The sequence below is a fragment of the Primulina eburnea genome, chromosome 4 (assembly GCF_022965805.1).
Source record: "Primulina eburnea isolate SZY01 chromosome 4, ASM2296580v1, whole genome shotgun sequence".
Classification (NCBI taxonomy): domain Eukaryota; kingdom Viridiplantae; phylum Streptophyta; class Magnoliopsida; order Lamiales; family Gesneriaceae; genus Primulina; species Primulina eburnea.
Genome location: NC_133104.1, coordinates 43027437 through 43051048, shown reverse-complemented (window position 1 = coordinate 43051048; position 23612 = coordinate 43027437). Strand labels below are relative to the sequence as shown.

At 32.6% G+C, this 23612-nt stretch overlaps 3 protein-coding genes and 1 pseudogene across 4 annotated transcripts; all 4 read right to left on the bottom strand.

Annotated features, from left to right (window-relative positions):
* Positions 1-301: 301 nt before the first annotated feature.
* LOC140829252 (BRAP2 RING ZnF UBP domain-containing protein 2-like) lies at positions 302-5167 on the bottom strand. 2 transcript variants are annotated; one of them, XM_073192316.1, is made up of 12 exons: positions 4855-5165; positions 4287-4402; positions 4100-4208; positions 3887-4001; positions 3380-3477; positions 3187-3293; positions 2826-3060; positions 2654-2707; positions 2418-2567; positions 2196-2260; positions 1049-1103; positions 302-721 (listed from the first exon to the last, which is right to left on the bottom strand). In XM_073192316.1, the coding sequence occupies exons 1-12, from the start codon at positions 5071-5073 to the stop codon at positions 563-565; spliced, it is 1482 nt and encodes a 493-aa protein (XP_073048417.1). In that variant the 5' UTR covers positions 5074-5165; the 3' UTR covers positions 302-562. The 2 variants fall into 2 exon arrangements, with proteins under 2 accessions (XP_073048417.1, XP_073048419.1); XM_073192318.1 differs by having other exon boundaries at positions 562-950; positions 4855-5167.
* Positions 5168-10910: 5743 nt separating this feature from the next.
* On the bottom strand, positions 10911-11567 carry LOC140830327 (uncharacterized). Its single transcript, XM_073193602.1, has one exon. It carries the CDS (start codon positions 11565-11567, stop codon positions 10911-10913), a length of 657 nt encoding a protein of 218 aa, XP_073049703.1.
* Positions 11568-12275: 708 nt separating this feature from the next.
* Positions 12276-15546, bottom strand: LOC140830324 (amino acid transporter AVT6E-like; annotated as a pseudogene).
* On the bottom strand, positions 12452-12892 carry LOC140830326 (uncharacterized). The gene has a single exon (XM_073193601.1). It carries the CDS (start codon positions 12890-12892, stop codon positions 12452-12454), a length of 441 nt encoding a protein of 146 aa, XP_073049702.1.
* Positions 15547-23612: the final 8066 nt, after the last annotated feature.

Genomic DNA, 23612 nt, shown 5'->3' with positions numbered 1-23612 from the left:
ATAATATTTTTTTTTGATGACCCAAATAATATATCTGTCTTATAAAATATAACTCATGAAACCGTCTCACACAAATTTTTATCTTTTCCAAAAATATCATTTTAAAATGATTTAATATTTATTATCATAATCTTGAAAATCAAAAGATCATATAACACAATATTATAAAGTTATTGCAACTTAATTTTGTTGTAAACACTAAATTAAGATCTTTTCCGGTGATTAAATTCATTTAACAATACTAAATGGTTTTTTATAGAAAATTGTATTATTTTAAAAATACAATTTATTCCTGCACAAGTTATTTGTATAATAAATTACTAAATAATTACAACACTTTTTTTAAAATACAATTTGTTTGTGTACCTTGTTAACAATAATTATTATTATTATAGAAAGTGAAACGTAGTGGGCCAGACAAAGGAACCTCCGGATCACATCGTATCTACTCCACATTTAAATCCATAATCGGCAAAGAGGGTAAGCGTTCAAGCCATCTATGCAGGCATCATCGTCTGTCCCACAATATGAACAAAAACCTTCAATTATTCAACAACTCCGTTTATCCCTTGCTTTTTCCCCGGGAAGTCGTTTTTGTGGCTCCTTTCGTAGGCCGGGGAACACTTTCGTCCTTGAGCATAGTTGAAGTTGTTGGATGTTGTTCTGTACTCTTTTGCTCCTCCGCACTCGCATCCTCGAGGGATTCCATCAAAGTTCTTAGCTGTGCATACTCATAAGAGTCGGTGACTCCTTACATAGAACAGCAGCGTTTGCAGAATTTGTCGGGAATGATCTTTTACATACATTTACGCTAACATAGACTTGGAAACCATGAAACACGGGGCCGAAACATATTCACCGTAACAATACCACACGATATAGCAGAAAACTTATATGCAGGTCATAGAGGGAAAAAACATTTTGTCGGTAAGATAATCTATTTGGCATACCTGCTCCTCCAACAATACCACACGATATAACAGAAAACTTGTATGCAGGTCATAGAGGGAAAAAACAATTTGTTGGGAAGATTATCTATTTGACATACCTGCTCCTCCAACTCCTCGATTTTCTTATCCTTGAGTTTCAGAAGTCTCCTCTCCCTAGCATCGAGAAAAGGTCAGGACCTCATAAAAAGCTTGGAATAAACAAATTTACGTCGGTCATACAACAGCACCTAATCCCAAACCAAATATTCAACTACACAAATCTATCATATATCTTATGTAGATTAGAAATGAGAATATTACGAAAAGTTTGGAATGAGAACAATTGAAGCAGTTAACAAAGGTGGATGCTCAAAATGGTACAAACAGTAAAGTAGTAAACGGTTTGCACCACTGCGCTAAAGGTCAAAGTTTTTTCCAAAATAGGTGCATTAAATTAATTGATAGTTATTCTTTCCATGGATGACAAATTACTGTCATGACACTAGTGGGACGAGAACGTATTACATCAAATGCAACACACACCTGGCACAAACACTTCAAATTGGAAAAAAGTTAAAAAGAGGTTGTAATCCAGCGTATAATAGATCTCTTGCTACTAGCTAGCTCAATTTAGAGATGTTTCTAAGAAAAACAGAACATACAAGCAAAAATCCAACAGGCTAGAAGTAAAGGGTAGAAATTTCTAAGATGAAAGGAGACTAAATTTTCATCCAGGCAAAAGTCAAAACAAGTTTATGCAAGAGCTAACAAATCCAATAATGGCTAGGACCTGAATCTAACAATATCCAGAAAAGGTGCCGAACACAAAAGGCCAGCTAAAATAAGGACTTAAGTCTTATTTTTATGACTGTTTAGGTGTCAAACAGTTTTGCCAGAATTGATGAATCAAGCATTAAAACCAGCCTTGCATGAAATAAGAACGCACTTGGATACTATTAAACAATGCTCTTTCTAGTGCTTTTTGAAAAGAACTTTTTTCTTGTAGCTATATCCTCTACTTTCTGTCCTTCTTGAACACTTTTTCAAATTTAAAAGTGCAATTTTACACAACAATTTTGTCAACAAAAGCACTTTTCTCATACGATTTTATTGTTAAGAAAGTTTCTCCTCTCCACTCAAACACTATCCAAGCCATCAACTAAGTAGAAAGCAATCTCAAGCAGTAGTTTAACCATGTCATTGAAATTTTAATCCAAAATGTTGGGAAATCTTATTCTGTCCATATCCCTAGCTGAAGAGTGTTACCTTTCTTCAATATTGTCTATCTTTGATTCCCATATGCTCTGGTTCTTCAAAAGATTGTCATTGATCTACAAAAGTAAATATGATAAAGTTTCAAATTATAGTACGATAACTCATGTTAGACCATATCTTCTTTGCACTTTTCAATTAGTGTTGGACAGCGTGGTACCAATGCTACTGGTTTAACAAACAAAAACGAATGAGAAAATTAAAAAGATTACTCACATCATCGAGAAATTTCTTTTCTTCAGAGAATTTGTCCAGCTTGGCCTGTAGTTTCAGCAACTTTGGATTTTGACTCAAAGCTTTAAAGACAGCAACAGAAGATTCTCTTTCAGTGTCTTCTTCAACTTCTTGCAGTAAAGACTCGAAATACTGTATCCAAAATAATAAAAAAATACTTACATAATAAACAAAGATACCGTCAACTTTAATTGATGATAACAAACAGAGGAACTAACATTTTTCTGATTTTCAAGTTGAGAAGAAAGAAGCTCATTGTACTCGTTCACTATCTGCAGGGAAGAAAGTCCAAAATCATGAATGAAGAAAAACATGCAACTATGTGGATTGATAAGGGATCAAAAGCATGTGCCTGTGAGAGAAGACAAAAATAGTAAGCTAAAAATGTACAGATTCAACTTCACTGTCTGGAAGAGTGTCACTAAATCCAATGCAATCACCATTTTCATCATCTTTATGTGTGCAATGGTGGTTCAGCTCAACCAACTTTCCATCAGTTTTAGATTGGATCAACCGATGAACATAGTTGTCTCCAACATAGTCCCACACCCTTTGAGTTTCCAGTTCAAGGGAATAGCAATGCTGTGTTTCTTTCCAATGGCTTACAGCATGTCCATCCTTGTACCTACCCCAAATAACATGATAAGAAACCAAATACAAATTTAATATGTTTAGAAATCATTACTCGCGACAAATCCAGACAAATCAGGAATTATTATGTAACTCAGATGGAGCAAACCAAATTTTTTACCTCCCACAACCTACAAAACCACAAATGACACACATCCAGAGGTTGTCTGAGGTTTGACAAACATAACAGATTGATTTCTCAGGCTGTTGCTGGCAGTAACGGCATACCTAGATAATCAACATCATTAGTAAAGTACCTTGGATAGCCTTTATCATAGCTGAAATAATTCCAAAAAGTGATGAATAATGCCTACCGGGCAAGAAGAATCTGTCCATCTAGAAATACAAGAGCAGTGAAAGGAGTGATTGCAGATAGTAGTAAGAATTCCACCTGAATCTTGGTCTAATTTCTCTGAAATAGGCAACTAATTTGAAAAATATAAGTAATTCAATTTTTTATCTTGAACTGTAGAATAATACTACTAGTAATACACACGGAAAAAGATAAAAAAAATAGGAGTAACAAAGCTCAAATACTTGTAATTCAGTTCAGAACAAAGATCAATGGCTTATAAACTCGTTTTGAGTACCTCATATTTTTATTCTTATTGTGCATTATTATACTCGAGTTGATGAAATCAACAATGTCGTTTCAGTTACACCGATAAAAGTTCTACCAACGACCATAACAACCGCGAACTTTGGTGATTGCAAAAGCCAAAATAGCAATAACCTCTACATAACATAATTTGCTTATTTTTTACATTACAAAAGTTAGTCGAGCACAGAACGTATTACAACTGACATCTAACATGCAGTACCAAGACAAACTGGACAAGAAGGCTGTTCTCCAGAGCTTCCTGTGGAAGGCTGTGAGTGCTCAATAGATCCAGTATACTGTATATCTGCAGTAAAAAACACATGGCAGGTCTCCTCCTGTATTCAGAGTCAAGCATACATAGAATTACAAATAAGAATTCTGCATTAAAGTTTTAATATTTCAGATAACAAATGACCAGATAAGGAAACAATACCTCAAGCGATGAAAAACATTTGTGATTGAAATGTTTGTAAAAAGAATCAGCTGAATTTTGATCATCTAGCCTGATTAAAATACTGTAGCGATCCTCCGACCCCTCAGTCCTAAACTTTTATATGTAAGAAAAATCATTTCTACAAAGTGAAATATTAAACTAGCTGTTAAAAAGTTCTTGTATCGACCTGACAATTCGCATTTCCAACATGTGCTGAATGAATGAACCACAGAACTTGCAAAAATCGGAATATGTCATGTGATTAGGCACCCCTAGAACACAAATAAGCGGATTCCGTTCCGCCTAAAACACACGTGGGAAAAAAACAATAAGAAGCTGAACGTTTGGGAGAGTCGCCGTATTTAGCAGTTTAAACAAAAATTAAAAACCATCAAACAAACATATATATTCTAGTCATATTTACAAGAATCAAGTATAAGGACTGTGCAAGTTACCAATCATTTTTTGTAGGATGATATATAACCGGGTTTGTCTTTTACCAACTGTTTAATTAATAAAATTGAAACCTTGTTTTCGTAACATGCTGAGCAGATCACATGTAATGACAGCAGCAGCAATAAAAACGGTTATATTCACCCAAACTATTTCATGAAAAGAAACCGAATCGTTTATTTATATGTGCAGCTCAGGCGAGACAGAGTACGAAAAAGTTAGGCTATAGATTTTCTTAACAATGGAATTACTATAAATCGGCGGAAATTCAATTCAATAAAAATCAAGTCAAGTTATCTTACAGGAAGGCTGAAAGACAGTGAAGAGGCGGCGTCGCGGTACAGATGCATGAGGCCTCTGGTTTCTTCGATTCTAGGGTTTCCGGAAGAAAAATGGAAAGCCTGCGCATTAGATGGCGTGGATACGTCTACAGGAGGATTTCCGGCGGCTTTAGACCAGAACAAATCCTCTGCCAACGCCACAGCAGCGGCGCTCGCACTAGTTGAAGTCTCTTCCAACATTGTTGATGGTGGAAAATCTCGTGCAAGACTTGAGCTTTGTATTCTTTTACTCAGGTCTCTTCGATGCCGAAATAAAGGATTTCAAAGTCTGGTCAAGTGTTACAACTTACATAACTCGACTTAAAGCTCAACCAGAGATGAAAAAAAAATCAAATTTTCGGTATATCGAGATTATGGTACTTAAAGAATGTCGAATTTACCGAATTTTTATTATACCGAAGATTTCGATAACATACGGTAACAATACCGAATTTTTCGATATGATAACGATATGCAATTGCAATTTAGAAATTTCGATATATACTGGAATATCGAAATACCGAAAAATTATAAAAAAAATTAAATTATATGATATTTTAAAATAATAAATTTATAAAAAAATTAAAATGTAAGGTTTTTTCCGATATAAAACGGTATATATCTATACCGTACCGAAATTTCGATATATCGTACACTTTTGTTATAAATCAGTATGCTAGTTACATGTACCGAAAATTTCGATATACCAATTTTCGGTACGATATCGATCTGGATTTTTTTATACCGCAATTTTCGATATAATATACAATATAAAATTTTTAGTATAATACGATACGGTATACCACTCCTGACCTCACCATTCCATCTTTTCGTAATCCCTAATTAATTCCACATTATTAATGTCAACTAGCGATTGGGCCCATCAAGGTTGTCTATACAATTGTCTACATCAAATAATTAAAATGAGCTCAATTAAATTTGCCTAATGATCGAGCCCAAGTCCGAATTTAATAAAGAACATAGAAGATCAAATTAGCTCGCAAAATTGGTTGGAATGAATCAAATAATGTACAAATTGGAAAAGATTGTGAAGACATAATGGACAAAATCATATAGTAGTAAGAGAGTGCGAGAACCGTCCATAATATAAAGAGAAGAAAAAATATCGACAGACAACAAAAAAAAATAACTCCACTTTTTTCAAATTATTTGCAAAATATCTAGTTTTCTCTTCGAGCAATTTATCTTTTTAGTCTAATTCCAAGCATTTCGACTTTTTCATTCCAGATTCAGAAATTTATAATATGCTTTTATGTTTCTAAATTACTACATATCATAGTAAATACAAAATCATGTGAATTTATTTTCTTCAATGTTCAGTATCTTCTATTTTGGTTTATTTAGTTTAGAAGATTATAACTATTATCCATCGATCAAATTTAGAATCAACGTTGTTTGAATAGTTAAAAGTTAAATTTTTATCACCTAACACGCCCACAACTCAAAATATTGTACAAACAACAAGATAAACTTGTTTCCAAAATTTTGATTTATTTATTATATTGTCCTTTTATAATTATGAAATTTTAAGATCTTAGCCAATTAGCAAGTCGGTGACGATTCTTTCTTGTAAAATTATTGATAGAAATACTGTCAAATCTTTATTCATGAAATTTAAATATAATAAGAACTAAGAAAAAAGACATACAAAAATGATCCCAAAAAAAAAAAAACTGAAGGATAAAGTTCAAAAACAAAGCTGTATACATTATTATTATTAAAACTAAATGTGTAAAACATAATTTTGGAATTAAGAAAAAAGATATCACCAAAAGTAGTTATTATTGAATCATCTTATATTACTAGTACATACCAGTGTAAATATATATCCTAATTAATAAAATATTTTAATCACATATAATTATAATAATAATTATTTGGTGAAATTTAGGTGTTTCATTCAAATTGTTTCTTGATGATCTATATTTGTTTACAAAACATTAGCACAAATTGGTGATGTCCGTAGAAATGCAGGTGTCGTCAGTTAGAAAGAATTGTTCTCATGTTTGAAATTAGATATGGTATTTAAGATCTAATTATAACAAATTTCTTCAACAACGAAAAAAATCATATATTTTTTTAACCCAAAACCTATCAAATTTCATTAGCTCAAAACAAGTTCATTACAATTATGAATTAAAACATCATAAATAAAACTAGGAGCATCAAAGAGGACACAAGGGCTAGCGTGAGAAATGGCCGCTCGAGCAAGGTTGTGGGCAACCATATTCGCTCGACGTCTTATAAAATGAACTTTGTAGTAACGTTCTCTTGATAGAAGAGAGCAGCGTTCTCCGATAATTGTTCCAAACTCACTGTGATCTACCGCATTTGAGTGAACCGCCTCACACGATTTTCGAATATGTTATCGAATATAATATATTGCATATCCAAAGATGCAGCCCAGGTCATGCCATCAAGTAGCGCCTTTGCTTCTGCTTCTCGTAGTTCAATTGACCTCTGGAATTTGAGCATCCTACAAACCATAAATTCACCTTTTAATCTCGAACCATCGGTGCAGATCCAATCAAGTGTGTCTCCCTAAAGATTGCCGCATCGACATTGCATTTCATGAATCATGTTGGTGGACGTTTCCAAGTAAGCTCCTCCTCATATGCATTCATTTGAGAGTGTGTGGCATGGGGAGATTTTCGAGCCGCTATCCAATTATTGAGGAGATTAAAAGCTAGTTTTATATTAATCAGTGTTGATCTTTCTGCCGCATTCCAGAGTTTATCGTATTTCCAGATGCTTCATATAGTCATGAACATGGTGGGCAACTAAATCTAAGAATAAATCCTATTATTGGATCAAGTCAGATTAATCTAAAAATATAAAACTCTAATTTTTCAATTTAAATAAAAAAAGATTATTTAAAATTAAATATTCACTTCACTAACTATTAACTAATTAAGCGAGATTTAAAATCGAAATTTTAATTAGTTTTCTGATCCTAACACGGTGGTGGAGATAATTGGCCAGTTTTTTTAAAAAAAAGTATAATATGAGATAAGATTATGTTATCTTTCTAAAAAAAGTTACTATCATTTAAACCATATTAGATTTTAAAATACAAAAAGTGACACGTGTTAAAGTTGAATCTGCGGCGACCAATGTGTCGAAACCAGAAAAGCGTCTGATTTTCACCAGCACAAGCGCTGTCTTCGCACGTGTCAGCCTGTAAATACATTTTCCGTTATAGCGACACATGGCTACTGAGTTATCCAATTTCCACGGTCAAAGCCAACTTAATCTTCTTACCGTGACGAACACGCGCAGATAACAATAGAATACGTTTCCGTAACGCGCTGTTGGAAGCGTGAAGAATATGAACTGATTATTCCACCCGCCCATACTTTTGTCGTGGGTGCCCACAGGAAACCAAACCGCATACAGATCCTTAACCGAGTGCAATTCCATTGAATCTCTATCAGGAATCTCCCTATAACGCGTTTTATTTACGGAACTGCCATCGACACCTCCTATTAATTGGTTCCTCGATTCATTCTCCTTGTCAGTTTCTCCGATCGAAAGCGTAATCAATGGCTGCATCGTCTGCGAAGTCAAGAACCTCTCAAGGTACTACACCACACAGCCACTTCCACCGATCCCTCTCGCCCAACCGTTTTTGCTCCTCCTCCATCTCCAGAACGTCCATATCAAATTTCGTTACCCGACCCGCGCCAACCCTCGCCCGCTCCACCAGCCCCACCCGTATCAGTCTCGGCCGGGCCGGTTCCCCAACCGTTCGATTTTCCACCTCCAACAACCGCCAGCACAACCAGAAGTCGAACTCCAGGCCACTTTGTTCAGCTCCGAAGAAGACGTGTGCTTGTTCTCCCACGACGCATCCTGGATCCTTTCGGTGCAGTTTACACAAGAACAGTCCTGCCCCGGGGCACGTCAATAATCGGGAGGCGTCGTGTCGGTCGGGTAACCATCAATTGAATATGAGGAGATCTGCGATGACGAATTCCTTGGTTCGAATCGGAACGGTGGAAGGCGATTTGATGAAGAGAGCTCTGGCATCTTTGATTCGCCCGTCCTCGCACACACAGCGCCGCCGAGAAAATTTCCAGCCGCGGCCGAGCCGTTTATCCGCAATGTCTGAGGCGGCGGAGAATCTTGGGTGAGTCGGGAAGCGTGAAGGTTTCGGAGTTCTGTACATTCCGGAGTGTGAACTCAGTGGGTTGACTCGCTGAGTAGAGTATAGAGTTCTTCGTTTTAGTGAAGCAAGGGCTCGCTCGCATTATTTCTTTTTATGAGAAAAAGAAGTAATCTTTTTTTATTGTAAATATTTTTCGTGGGGAATTTCTCAATTTTTGCAATGGGAAATTGTATGTCTCGTTATTTTCATACTGAGATTTGTAATCATGTGAATTAGCCCATATTTAGGGGGAAAAGTTGATTGTCATTATGATTTTCTAGATTAACAAAGCATTTGATTTTTTTTTTTCATTTTTTTTTTGTAAATGTTTGATTTGGTTCAGATTTTGGAATTTCAGTTTTAAAAATACCTAATACTAGTAAAAGAAAAATGCATGTGTTATTATTATTTTTAATTTGATAAAATAATACTAAATAATTAAAATGAAATTATTTTCGATTTAAAAAAGTTGTTCGATTTAAAAAGAAAGTTTTGTTTTGATTTTTTTATATTTAAATTGGATTGACTTGAAAAGGTTTTTAGTAGAGTAAGAAAGGTAATTATGGAATTAAATATTTTGATGTCTTCAAAGTTAGTTATTCTAAGACCCTCACATTTAATATAATACTAGTTATTCTGCACACGTGATGCGTGTGTACAATTTTTTTTATCATTATCGATAGGCTAAAGTGAAATTTGATAAATTATGGAGGGATTAAATTGATATTTGAATGGTTAAAATAAAAAAAATAAAAATAAAAATGTACGTGTGTTGTAATTTAAAAACAAAAAACAAAAAACAAAAGTAAGGGTAAAATTGGAAAAAAATTTGGTGTCCTCTCTTGGTAGTTAGTATGATGTCCTCACACTTAATAATATAGCATAGAAGTATAGATAATTCATAATAGTATAATGAAGGATTTCGGTTATAGCTTTTAAATATTAAGAGATTAAAAAAATGAATAAATTCAAAGCATCGAATTTCGAAAAAATAAGAAAAACCATCCCCCCATTAAAAATAAGTAAAATTATTTATAAAATTAGTAAATTCAAGAGAAAAAAATATCTATTTACGAAATAACCGGTTCGATGGCGGTGTTGATCAATCACACCGTCATTTCTTGAGTAACACACGTAGCCCTGCATTTTTTAGATTTATTATATTTTCAATAAGAAATAGAAAATGTAACCACATTTAAGAATAGTTGATATGAAGGATTATAATAATTAAATCTACCATACCTTAGCTCATCGCATTTTGCTTTTATTTATTTATTACCTTAAAGTCTTCCACTAGTTGTCATGTCCTCACTCGCGTACAAGCCAAAAGCCAGTCACGAGATATATACATTTTCAAAAGGTCACTCTTATCAAGTGTGGCTCGAGACCAAATATTTAACCCTTTATGTGAAACCTATAACAAATTTAATTAATTGTCTACTGGCCATCTCGAGACTACTGCGAACGGAAAAAATTTGTGTGAGACGGTCACGGGTCGTATTTTGTGAGACAAATCTCTTATTTAGTTCATCTATGAAAAATCAGGCAAAAACTTATGTGAGACGGTCTCATGGGTTATATTTTGTGAGACAGATCTCTTATTTGAGTGATCCATGAAAATATATTACTTTTTATTGTCAATATTAGTATGGTTGAAATGTAACACAGATAAAGATTCGTGAGACCGTTGTACTCGAAAAATTATTACTTTTTATTGTGAATATTGGTAGGGTTGATCTATCTCACAAATAAATATTCGTGAGAACGTTTCACAAGAGACCTACTCATTACGAACATAACAAAACAATAATGTAAGTGGAAATAATCAGCCCTACGAAATCTGTCTATTATTTTTGCTCCTGATTATCTATCAGGTAGGTTTCAAGTCTGTAAACATTGAATCCCACTTGTTTTCTTCCATACTACTGGACCAATACTCACCATCTAGGGACTGACCCAATGTGCTCGAGAAGCTACTATTGCAAGGGTTTACCTTTGTTTCGACCGTACTGCTTGGAGTTTGAATCGAGCTCGAGCTTTCATTGTCTGTGCCGTGCAGATCTTTGTACCCGATCATCAAATTTTTTGGACCAAACCCGAATTTGTGACTTTCATTTCTTTCCCTAGTTGGCCTAGTTTCTTCCATACCTGCCCTGATCAAGCTCCTTTTGTTCCTCTGTAACATAGACACCTTCCATCTCAGGCTGTTGTTTCGAACTTTAACGAGTGAAAGAGAAGAACTATTGCGATGAGTTAGAGCTTCGACTTTCTTGAATACGTAGTTCTTGGTTTTCTTGATGGCGAACATGATCGACCACAGCATTGGATGGATTATTCTTCCTTTTCTGGCTAGCTTGAGAATCTGGAGTCGATGTTTGGCTATGGCAATGCCCATACTCTGTAGAAATTCATGGTTGAAATAGAGTATGTCTTCTTCTTCGAGCTCGTTGTATGTGAAAATGACGGCGTAGTCGTAGGCGAGAGATGGATCAAGGCTGGTTTTTGATAGCCAAGTGAACCAATCCATGGCTTGGTTTGATTTACTTGCAAATGCCGGTGGATGGAGTGGTGAGTGATTTAGTGCATTGTGAGATCACATAGAACCAATATGTCCAGATTATTTAGAATTAATTGTCCCGGCTACAATTGGTTGGTGGTTGGAACTGAGAGTGACTAATCAAACTCTATACTTTGGCATAATTAATGCTATGTCCCCAAATGGAAGTATGACAACTTCTCTGCGCCACTGCTTTTATTTAGATTGGAGTCATGTTCCAGAGACTTTAATTGATTCATTCTTTAATAAAAACATAATTACAGTTGTTATGGTAAAATATATCTTGACACGTGTATCATTCAATGTAGAACAGGACCCAAAAAAGAAAAAAAGAAACCTACTATTTTATGTCTTAAAGGTTTGAATTCATTCTAGGTTAGAACTTATTAGAATGTGGTTTTGAGAGAAGAAAATATGCTGTGAATATGTTGAAAACAACGACTGTCCGCAATTTGGCAAGGATTCCATCTCTTGTTTTCCGAAAAGGTGCACCTCTACGCATTTGGGTTCGTCTGGAGTTGTCAAACAACGGTCTCATTCAAAAGCGTATTTTATGTCACTTTGTGCTGGAAAACGTTTCCTTCCATCATTACACCCCAACTTGGTTTTCTCATTCGAACATGCTAGCGGTCAAAGATGTCACTTGTTACGCAGTACACTACTTGCCAGCTTCCCACAAACAAAAATACCAATATAACATAGAAATGTACAGGTTTAGCATATTCTTCAATAAATACACGATGTCATTTGAACATCGACATAAGAGGCTGTAAGAAATCTTTCATCACACAAGAATACAGGCCACATGAAAAAAAAGGAAAGAAAGAGAGAGAAAATCAGGCAAACGAGTAATTTCAAGTTGGTTTCAAGTTTTGAAACATTGAATCCCACTTGATCTCTTCAACAACACAAGACCAAAAATCATCATAATCTTCACTCAATTTCTCACCATCCCTTTCAATAACTTGCAAAGCATTGTTCAGAGACTTTTCCATTATCGAACTAGGCAAGAGTGCAGGCCATCTTCCATTCGCGGTCAAAAGTGGAGATTTGCTTATCTTATTAGGCACAACCGGCCACTTGCTTTTCTCGGCCTTAGCATCCTTATATCTTAAACTAGGCATGATGACGAGGGGCGACTCATCACGACATGCCCAAGATCGAAAATTTGTTGAAAACTTGGACGTTTTGGGCTTGATCGCAGTGAGTAACCTGGACACTAAATGTGACGCTTTTCTTTCTTTTGTAGCAAGTTTGAGGATTTCTAGCCTATGTTTTGCAATGGAAATCCCCATGCTTCGTTGAAGTAAAAAATGTCATCTTTTTCAAGCTCATTTTGTGCGAAAGCCCCGGGCATATTCATAGACAGGAAAGGGGTCTAGGCTTGTCTTTGAAAGCCAAGAGAATGGGGTTTGTTTGTGCTTTTGTGTTATTAAATATATGTTACAATCCGCCAACACCAGATGTAACGGCATACTTTCTCCCTGTAGGGTTGAGGCAATGAGGCGTGAGTTCGATAGCAAGTTAAAGCAAAATTTGAAGCTGAAACTCACATATGTTAATAAGTTTACAATTAACGAAAGGTTGGATTTTTAGCAATTCACTCTTAATGTACAAAGGATTAATGAAATAGTGTCACGCCACATACAATGCAACACAATCGCGGAACACGAATATTGGCCAAGAAATCCAAAGGGGTCTGTGAATTAGTTTCGTGTATTTCTCTGCAGATTTGAGTAAAGCTTAAGAATGTAGCTTTAATGGAATTGTGATAGTTCAATTGTCAAGTACAATGAGCACTCCAAAGGAGGGTAATCGAATCATATTTATACCTGTCACTGAAACAAGAAATTAACTTTCTTGGATCCTCACACCTTGCCATATATTAGAGCTGTTACTTTAAGAACAATGTTTGGTTTTAGTGTCTCGTGGAGCGCAGTCGCAGCATAACATTGTCTTAAAATAACCAAAGTTTCTAATCTTTTTTCCTCGCTTTAAATAATCACAACGAAAGCTCGATTGTCTTGAGCTGATCCAATATCATTGTGGCAGAAAACGAAAACGTAGAGCATGTATCAGTAAATAATCGTTGTATTTCCACAGAAAATGGCCAGTTTAACATAGCAGAATCCAAAAAAGAAAAGGGTCATTCTGATTGGCTTTTAAGGCCATAGATATTGCCAATAACTCCAGCAATGCTAACTATGGTTGCCAAAGTTAACATAAACCAAGATAACACCACCTCCCTGTGGCTCAACCCATTCCCTTCTTTGCTTAACCTTAATGCAAATAGGGCCGGGAATGTGAAACCCAACGAGACTGCTGTTGTTGCTCCCATAAACTTAAAAGCAGTCCAAATGTTCGGAATCATAGTCGAACCTAGATATATAAGCGCCAAGATAACTACAGTAAGAACCAAGCACCTTTTCTTACTCTCACAAAGTGGATTTAGTCCCTCAAACAGTAGTGTATCTACTGTTTGCCTTAATGAGAAGTGAATCACGGGGAATACCAAAATCAAATGAAAAACATACCCAATACGTACAATGTAATTCAAAGCTGTACTAAACCGAATTCCAAGATCCTTATCAAAGTTGGTGAGTACATACATCGGATTCCGTATCCTTCCCGAAAAGTAAGTAGCCAGAAATAGCCGTTGAAGCATAAACTAGAACACAAATAGCCGGTGTGATCCTTCCTACACGATACATTTTCGTTATAAGTAGGTTGCACATTAAAGTGGCATACATAAGCCTTTGACATGATGGGAATCACAACAAGTAAATCAAAAATAGCTTTCTTGGCTTGGATCCAAAGTTGGGTAACATCCTTGGAGGTTCGATTTTCTCTTCTACGAGTTTAATGAAAGCAATTACAAATGCGACAATAACAAACACCACTGCGAGTGCTACAGAAGCAGCTGATGTCATGCTCAATGAATCAATCTTATCTAAAGCACAAAGGGGAGATTGAAGCGCCCCGAAATCAAACTTTTATTACATATGCTGAAAATTGAAATAGTACCATTGTTTATTATTTCTTTTTAGATTACAATTAGTAATAGAATCCAAATTGGGCTTCATTCCTACCAATCATATGCTCACTTTGAGAGGCCCAAAATTTCAACTTCACATAATATGCATCACGCCTGAATTTTTAAAAAATTTATGGAACTGCTTTTAATAGTTGGTCTCTAAGTTAAAGTTTTTTTAGTAGGTTTCTTGTGTGACAATCTCACGAATCTTTATCTGTGAGACATGTCAATCATACCGATATTCACAATAAAAAGTAATATTCTTATCATAAAAAATAATATTTTTTCATGGATTACCCATATAAGATATATGTCTCACAAAATACGATCCGTGAGACCGTCTCACACAAGTTTTTACCAAAAAAAATTTCTGGATTTATATATTGCATGCAAATAAATTTGAACTTTGTTGTGATTTCTTTGCATAAAATATATATACATATTTGATATCTGGTTTTAAAATGTCTCTTCCTTATTTACTATTTACGAAGAAATAAAGCAACAAAAAAATTGATTTAAAAAAATAAAGAAAAATCAGGCACGTATGCGGATTATGCAACTCATTCATATAACGTTGCTGCTATAACCAATAAAGAAGCCAGCTTTTCATAAAGAAACTGGGTAATTGATAAAGATGCGCAGCACACTTGCAATCCTGTTTTTTTCTAATAAAAAATAATAATAAATTGATCTCTTTATTGTTGTTACCTGATTATTCTGACATTTGAGATTTTTTTATTTTAAATTTTTTGCTGTCATTAAAAAATATTTTTGTGTGCTTTTAAAACTCAAATTCTATTTAATTTAATTGAAATCTAAAAATTGGTCATGTGGTGATTTTGATTATCCAAAAGTGATTATGATAGTAAATTAGAATTCTGAATTAAGGTTATTTATTTATCCGACAATACCCATTTCTGATTTTTAATTTTTCATTTTTTGTTTTCAAACACTATTCACTTTTGATCTTTTTTTTCCACTTCTTTCTAATACAAAAATTAGTTGGTTTTTTATGAGACGCTCTCTCATATCTTTATTCATTAGGCGGGTCGATTCTGTCTATATTTACAATAAAAAAATAGCATTTTTGGCATTAAAAAAATAATATTTTTCATGAGTAACCCAAAATAGAATATATATATATATATGTATCATAAAATTGACCTGTTATATCATCTCACATGAATTTTTGTATCAATATATTTAATCAGTTTTGTAAAAACATAATTTGTTTCAAACATTCCCTTAATTTTGTGGTAAAAAGAAGTGGATCTACAAGTATCTATATTATATAATATTATTAAATTTTAGATCTTTAATTTTTGTGTCATGATTTATTTTAATAATTATATATATATTAATAATATTAAAATTTTAATGTAAATCGTACGTAGCTCAGCGTGTATACGTTGGAGCATTAATTTTACATTAAGTCACGCGATTTTTATTTAAAATAAATAAAATACATATTTATCTTCTTTTTTGTATTCATGAAATAATAAAGAAAGACATATATATTAATAAAAAAAGAATATGTACTCGTACTCCTAATCATGCAATAAAATATTTGTACTATGAAAACGAATAATTCAATTATAACCAATCAAGTGTTTTAATTGGTTTCAGACGCTAATCACTCGCGAATAATTCCAGTGTTTCGTATTTCGTTGATTCCTTTATTTCTCGAGAAAAGAAAAGTTGGTGAAGCTATTGCTTTCAGGATAAATAAACCAAATTGCAACGTACAATTAAGCTAACGTGTGTTGAACTCATTAATTTTATACAAGTCAAGAAAAAGACCTCATCTCATCATATCGTGATATCCACTTTAAAATATTGGAACTCGAGATCTCTTGAGTTTTATCGTTTGAAGATGTGACTTTGAATGAGATGGATTTTGGGCGGACGTGAGAGGGAAATTAAATTGAGAAATTGAAAGGATTTGAGATCCAGTCTCAGAAAATGTTGGGAGGGTCCAGTATATTGTAAATAAACATCTTACAAAATCTTGAGTGGAAGATTTTGGTTTGACTCGTTTCTAAATTTATCTCGTGTGTTAAAAAAATTTAATCGTCCCTTAAAAAAAACAAATTTGTAATCTATTAAAAATGAAAAAGTTCAGATTAACACAGGAATATATGAGAAATCTATAATAAAACAAATATGAAGATTCTCATATTAAATTTGAATAAAAATAAGTTAGTTTTGTATCTTTATGAACTCATCATTTGAAATATGGTAAAATATAAACACAAATTTGCTAAATGTAGCAAAAAAATTGAAATACATATAACGGTATTGGGTATGCGACACCAGAGAAGCTGATCAGACCCGCATATGCCCAAATGAACTCGGGCTTCTAGCTTAGACCCAGACATATGACAATAGGGCTTAGAGGGTCAGGAGTCTTCCCCTCGTTCTCACACTGCGATCATCTGCTCGAATGCCTTAGTATATGTGTCAACTTCGGTTCCACGGATATAATACCATGCTTCGAAATCGTTGATATGGTGTTCAACGCATGTGTCGTCAGATATAACAGTATCAAGAGGTAGGACATGGATGACTATTTTGACATGGATAGTAACCTGACGATGAAAGCAAGGTTATCTTGATATTTTCTTCTAAAATTATCAAGATTTATTTAATTCAGATGAAGAGATTTATTCACTTAAATTTTCATCAAACACTCAATGTACATTCTATCTATTGTGTTTCTCTTTGCGAAAAACAATGGACTGGACTGGACTAGAGCAACGGAGTTGTTACACCGAAAAATTTTGTGTGCCCCATTAACACTCTTTGTTCTTAAAGTGTGCAGATTATTCAGCTTGAGTATCATATGTCTGATCTATTGAATTTCCGAGAAAAATCTGTCCGACTTGGTAGATCACTCGTCCAACTCACCCGATTCACCTGACGTCCATCAATATATATAGATTTTTAATTTGCTATAGCATATCGTGTCCATGATTAAAATTTAGGATAAACCTAAAAAATCGAGTGCTTTGCGAAGCCAAGTCGGCTTAACCAGTCGGCAGCCGCTCTCCACTTCCTTTTTTAAATCATTTTCTTCTTTATTTGACACCGCATTTCCATATTTTATTGTACTATAGACGTAGGCACCCAGCCATCACATTCCTCCACCAATTTATCTTTAATAATTTTGAATTCTTGATATTTCACCTTCTCGTGTAAAAATATATCGTGGATAATATCGTTTCGTCTGAAAAAAAGTAGATAAAAAGGATTTCATTTCCCACCGCACTGATACGACAGCAGCAGCAGGACGTGGTAGCTAGTGGTTCCATCAATTATGGTCATTTTTTTTATTTTTATAATTATAATTTTCACTAGAAGAAAAAGGTCTTCATTACCTTTCTTTATAAAAATAGTAACTTTTTAATTATTGAATTCAACAAATCGATTATTTTGTAATTTTAAAAACATCCTATTTTTCGGATCATGTCTTTGATTTCTCTAACCATACAAAAACTTATATGTTGATGACATTAATGATGCCCAAGATCTTACTATTTTTAAGTTCAAATCTCTGTAAATCCATGAGATTTATAGTTAGTCAAGTTAGATTTCGATAAATTCATCATCCTGGTATGAAAAAAAAAAAATGAATTGAAACAACTGAAGAATATTTTTGATAGCTTCCAGTACAAAAGAATTTAAAACGAGTTTATAAGTCACAATTATCCTAATTTAGTCGCAAACAGAAATCATATTGATCAGATAAACATATTGAATAAATCTCTTGTGACAGACTCAAATTGAGAAGACAGAGACAATGAATAATTGAACGTCTGACATCTTAACATGTACATACCATATTCTACCATTTCAGCTACCCATCGAAGGCGAGAAATATATTTTCTTTACAACATAAGATATGGTACATATAAATTTTTGATATAGACGATCACATGCATATTTTAATTTTACTAAATATATATAAGTATATATATATATATAAATTAAACACATCCAGCATCGAATGGTCTGACATTAATATAAGATTCTACCATGTGGTTGAACATTCATTTACAATAATGCGTTACGTGGTAATTATAATATTTTCAGTGTTTGATAAAAGAGTTATTGGAAATTATTCCATATATCCAACTTTATATAATTAATTATATTATATATATTTGAAATTTTTATCACTTATATTCGATAAATCTCATATTACGTGCTAGCCAACAACAATTACTATGTAAATGTTATCTGATGTTGAAATGAACCGTGGGCGATAATGAAAATGCCGAACACGACAAGACTAGTAGCTAGGATGAGAAGAAGTACAAGACGTCTCCTTTTTCTTTATTTTAATTTTTCCCAGCCCACCTAAATTGAATTTATGTGATTTTTAGGGTGTAAATTCAGCTGAGTGATCGAGTTGACGTTTGGTATTATTTTAAAATTGCTCGTCTCTTGATCTTAATCGAACTAATTTGAATTAACCCGATCAATATTCTGACTTAACTCGATTTTGATTTTTTTTAAAAAAAAATCAAATACAATTCAAAAATAATAATGATATTTTAATTTAAATATATAATAAGAAAATCTCTTTTATATATTTTTTAAATTTGAGAGTCTAATGGTTGAAAATTAAAATATATTACTAAATAAATAAATAAGTGTTTAAAAAATATAAAAAATAAATATTAAATTATGAAAATTTATGATTTAAATATACAATAACTATTTTTTCAAACATACGACATATAAAAATGTAGTCAATGTTTATCAATTATATATATTTTAAAAAAATTAAAATTTTCGAGTCAACCCGTCAACCCGATCCGAAACCACCCGATTATTTTCCGAGGAAAAATCCGAAAAACCCCAAACCCAAACTCGATTTTTTCGGGTCACACCATATCGGGTTGACGAGTCGAGTCCGAGTTTGACACACCTAGTAATTCTTTAGATTATGCGTATATACACATGTTTACTCGTGCAAATTAATCCAAATAAAATCACGTGACTGATTATTTCGGTGGTAAAAAATAGCCCTAATGAAATTCAACAAAATTTTAATTTTATTTATTTTGGATGGACGAACTCTCATTTTTATGAATAATAATTCATTATATAGTAAGAAAACTATTTTCCATGATTTATATAGAGTAGATGCCAGATTTATATTGAGGGGATGCAATTAGATATTTATTATAGTCACTAAGCACACTGTATAATGTTGGACCGGAATGAGTTGAAGTGGTCGTGGATGTGAAAGTTTAGCCTGACCCACATTACAAGACTTAACTCACGAGTCTTTATTCGTTCACGTTAGATATCTCACATTTGCTGGATTAAGTAAGTATTTGGAAGTTATATATATGAACTTGAACAATTATCATCCGTTTAGTTAACTTTTGGTGTTGAATTATGTTCACATTTCCAATCTAAACATGGTATCAGAGCTCGTGTTTTGTAGACTACACACTCCAGTTGTTCATTCTTGATCATAAGGGTGTGTGTTAAATGTCTCACAGCAGCTTATTTCAGTTGTTGGAGTTATATATATGAACTTTGATAATAATTCCTCATTGAACCAATTTTTGGAGTTGAGTTAAGTTTAATTTATAATCTTAATATTTTGATAAACAGATTATCATATCGTGGTTGTTATCTCTTTTGTCATCCTCACAAAGTTACGATAAAATATATACGCTATGTCGTGCACACAATAATGTAGCGTATTGTGTTTGCAAAACTGATTCACCCTTATTCCTTTTGTTTTCATTTTACTTTTATTTATTAAGTGTTTTAAGCCCACGACATGTCGCATTATCCACCCTATTGGATTTATGACAAATATCACTTCAACATATAATAATAGATAATCGACATAAAAATAATATGCGACTCAAAAATATGAAGAAAACTAAACGAGTGGATGACTTGAAAGTGAGTTTCATGCTTAAATAATTTTCAGCATCTTATATCGATACCTCATAAACGGATCCCTCAATTCATCATGTCTACATCCGATTTGGACATTCGGCTAATTTCTAACTAAATTAAATGGTCTATGATGGACCTCACGTACTCTCTTATAAATATTATGTTGAGAACCTCATTCATGTGTTTACTATATTAATTTTATCAGTCTCTTTAGCTGTTATCTCATTTACCTCAGTATCTGACTTGAGCGTCAGAGAGGTTATATCGAGATATTTTCCCGATCTCTTTTTAAGAGTGTCTTTTGTAATTTCAGGCTCACAATATACTTGGGGTCTGAATTCGTACTAGTCATATATCTTGAAATCGAACTCTATATTTCTAATGAATATCACATAAAAAAATCAATATTTTTATTTAAGAGAAAAAACCCTCCTATTTTTTTTTGGTAATGGATGAACTCCAATTTTTTTTCTTTTAAAAATATAAATAAGTTTTGATTTATATACCATATAGGTGGGCCTAGGCTTGTATTTTGATATCGAAACATGCAGAACCACAGGAACCATGAATAGGACAAAGTTTAAAATATTAATGGCATCATTCTACTTTTCTACAAACACACCACACTATTATTATTATTATTATTTTTTTATTGTAAACGCAAATCTGACACTGACAACTTACATTGTATCTCTCACTTTCTCGCGATATGTGTCGTGTTCGTCGCCTGGATGTACGTAAAATAAAATCTCACGGTATTTTGTTTCATATTCGAACTAAAGTACTACTATTTATAATAATAAAATAATATTAATAAAAGCAAAGTCTGTCGCGTAAATGCTCACTGAATTTTCCAAGTGGTAAGGTAGGGCCGAAAATTAAATATTACTTGTGTATGTAAATTAAATTTTTATTTGAAATATAATGTTATATTTATATATAATACATATTTTTATTGAAATATAACGATATTAGAATAATTTATTTAAAATTACTTTTGAATTTCTGATTTATTAAATTTTCTAATCACTAATTTATTATTATTTGTTTTATTTCAAATACAATGATATTTATGAGGACATAGTATTTTGGGAACAAAATTAATTAATATTTATGGGCTCAATTTTAATAACAGTAAGATAAATAGAATGAGTATGATTGATTAATACAATGTTTTTTTGAATATATAAATTTTTGACAAAAACTTGTGTGAAACGGTCTCACGTGCCATATTTTGTGAGAATGATCTTTTATTTGGGTCATCCATTAAAAATATTACTTCTTATGCTAAGAGTATTATTTTTTATTGTGATTCGGTAGGACTAACCCGTCTCACTGATAGAAATTCGTAAGATCCGTCTCACAAAAGACCTACTCAAGAGTTTTTAAGCAAAAAGTGTACGAAATTGTTCATTAAGTGAGAACAGCTACGGCACGACCTGAATAAAATCCATGACCCATCGACGTGTTTGACAACTATTGGCTGTTATGGTTCACAATAAATCATTTTTATATTATTTAATCGGTAAATTTGTGAAAAATCCCACTGTCAAAGTTTAAATTAAGATTCAGTATCTAGTCATATTTTTTTAAGAAATAGTACCTGACAATGTCATTATCTTAGTTTTAGCTCTCTACAAACTTAAATTTACATTTTTGCCATTTTTTATTTAAATAAATATATTAATATTCACAAAAATTACATTTGTCTTCTCCATCTAAAATATAATTTTAAAAAATATTATTTCTAAATTATCATGGAATAAGAATAAATACTTATTTTGACATATAAAATACCTATTATGGTGTTTTTAATATTCGTATTTTATGATAAAAATTTAGACACGTATGTGGTGATAAAATTATCATGGATTTTTATCAAATTTACCCTTATTTAATTGTTTTGGATTGTGAAATATTAAATGTCCCAACGGCTCATGCGGTCAAGTAGGACGTTTTGAAAACACGACACATTCATTATTTATTGTATTCAAATATCCGATGAAATTTATGATGTTAATTAGAAATGGCACTTCACGTTCAGACGTGGCCAGTGGATAAATATATAAATATCATGACTTTTTAATATTCGTATTTTATGATAAAAATTTAGACACGTATGTGGTGATAAAATGTTTATCTTTAGTTAAAAATTATATTTGTTAGTCAAGATGTAACTTTTTTTTTCTATACTCACGTATAGTTTATCTATTCGAGTGTTAATGAGTTGAGCTGTTAGGCCATGAGTTCGATGATATGTGTGGCAATAGGCAAAAACTTGTGTGAGACGGTCTCACGGGTCAAATTTTGTGAGACGGATCTTTATATGGGTAATCCATTAAATAGTATTGCTTTTTATGCTAAGAGTACTACCTTTTATGGTGAATATGAGTAGGGTTGACCCGTCTCACAGATTGAGATCCGTGAGACGGTCTCACATGAGACCTACTCGTGGCAATATACTGTTAAGCCAAAATTATTATATAATTTCAAAATATAATAATTTTCTAATGCCAGTCCATAATTATTTCTGTAATAGTTTTTCATCTCTTATGTTATGTGTATCAAATTGAGAAATATAATTTCTAAAGGATGTATCGAGAAGTATATATTTATTTCAATTCGAACTATATTATAATATAATACACTAAAAATTACATGATAAACCTATAATTAATAAAGAACTATCTTTATCGTTACCAAATTTGATGTAATGTTACAATTTTAAATATACTAAATAATTTTCTTTTCAAATTATAAAAATATATTTCAGATAAATTTATTTATGATGTATAACTTAACATATAACAACAAAATATATTTTTTAATCTTTATTTATAATTATCATCAATTACATAAAAATTATTATAAAAAACATCTTAAAATTGTAATTTTATTTTTTTCTCTAAATTTTTTATACAAAAATGTTAAAATATACATGACGCATCATGTGACAATAGATACGATAAATATGTATACATTATTTCGTTAGATTGAATAATTATCGTTTTGTCGCTGAAAAAAAAAAATATTATTTTCTCATGATATTTCAT

What these genes read in the sequence shown, in the direction of transcription:
- LOC140830326 (XM_073193601.1), bottom strand. Translation starts at nt 12,892, where the DNA reads ATGGGGATTTCCATTGCAAAACATAGGCTAGAAATCCTCAAACTTGCT.
- LOC140830327 (XM_073193602.1), bottom strand. Translation starts at nt 11,567, where the DNA reads ATGGATTGGTTCACTTGGCTATCAAAAACCAGCCTTGATCCATCTCTC.
- LOC140829252 (XM_073192316.1), bottom strand. Translation starts at nt 5,073, where the DNA reads ATGTTGGAAGAGACTTCAACTAGTGCGAGCGCCGCTGCTGTGGCGTTG. An exon ending in GGACAGATTCTTCTTGCCCG is followed by an intron (nt 3,294 to 3,379) that starts GTAGGCATTATT and finishes TTGATTATCTAG; the next exon opens with GTATGCCGTTACTGCCAGCA. An exon ending in AAAAGAAATTTCTCGATGAT is followed by an intron (nt 2,261 to 2,417) that starts GTGAGTAATCTT and finishes TTACTTTTGTAG; the next exon opens with ATCAATGACAATCTTTTGAA.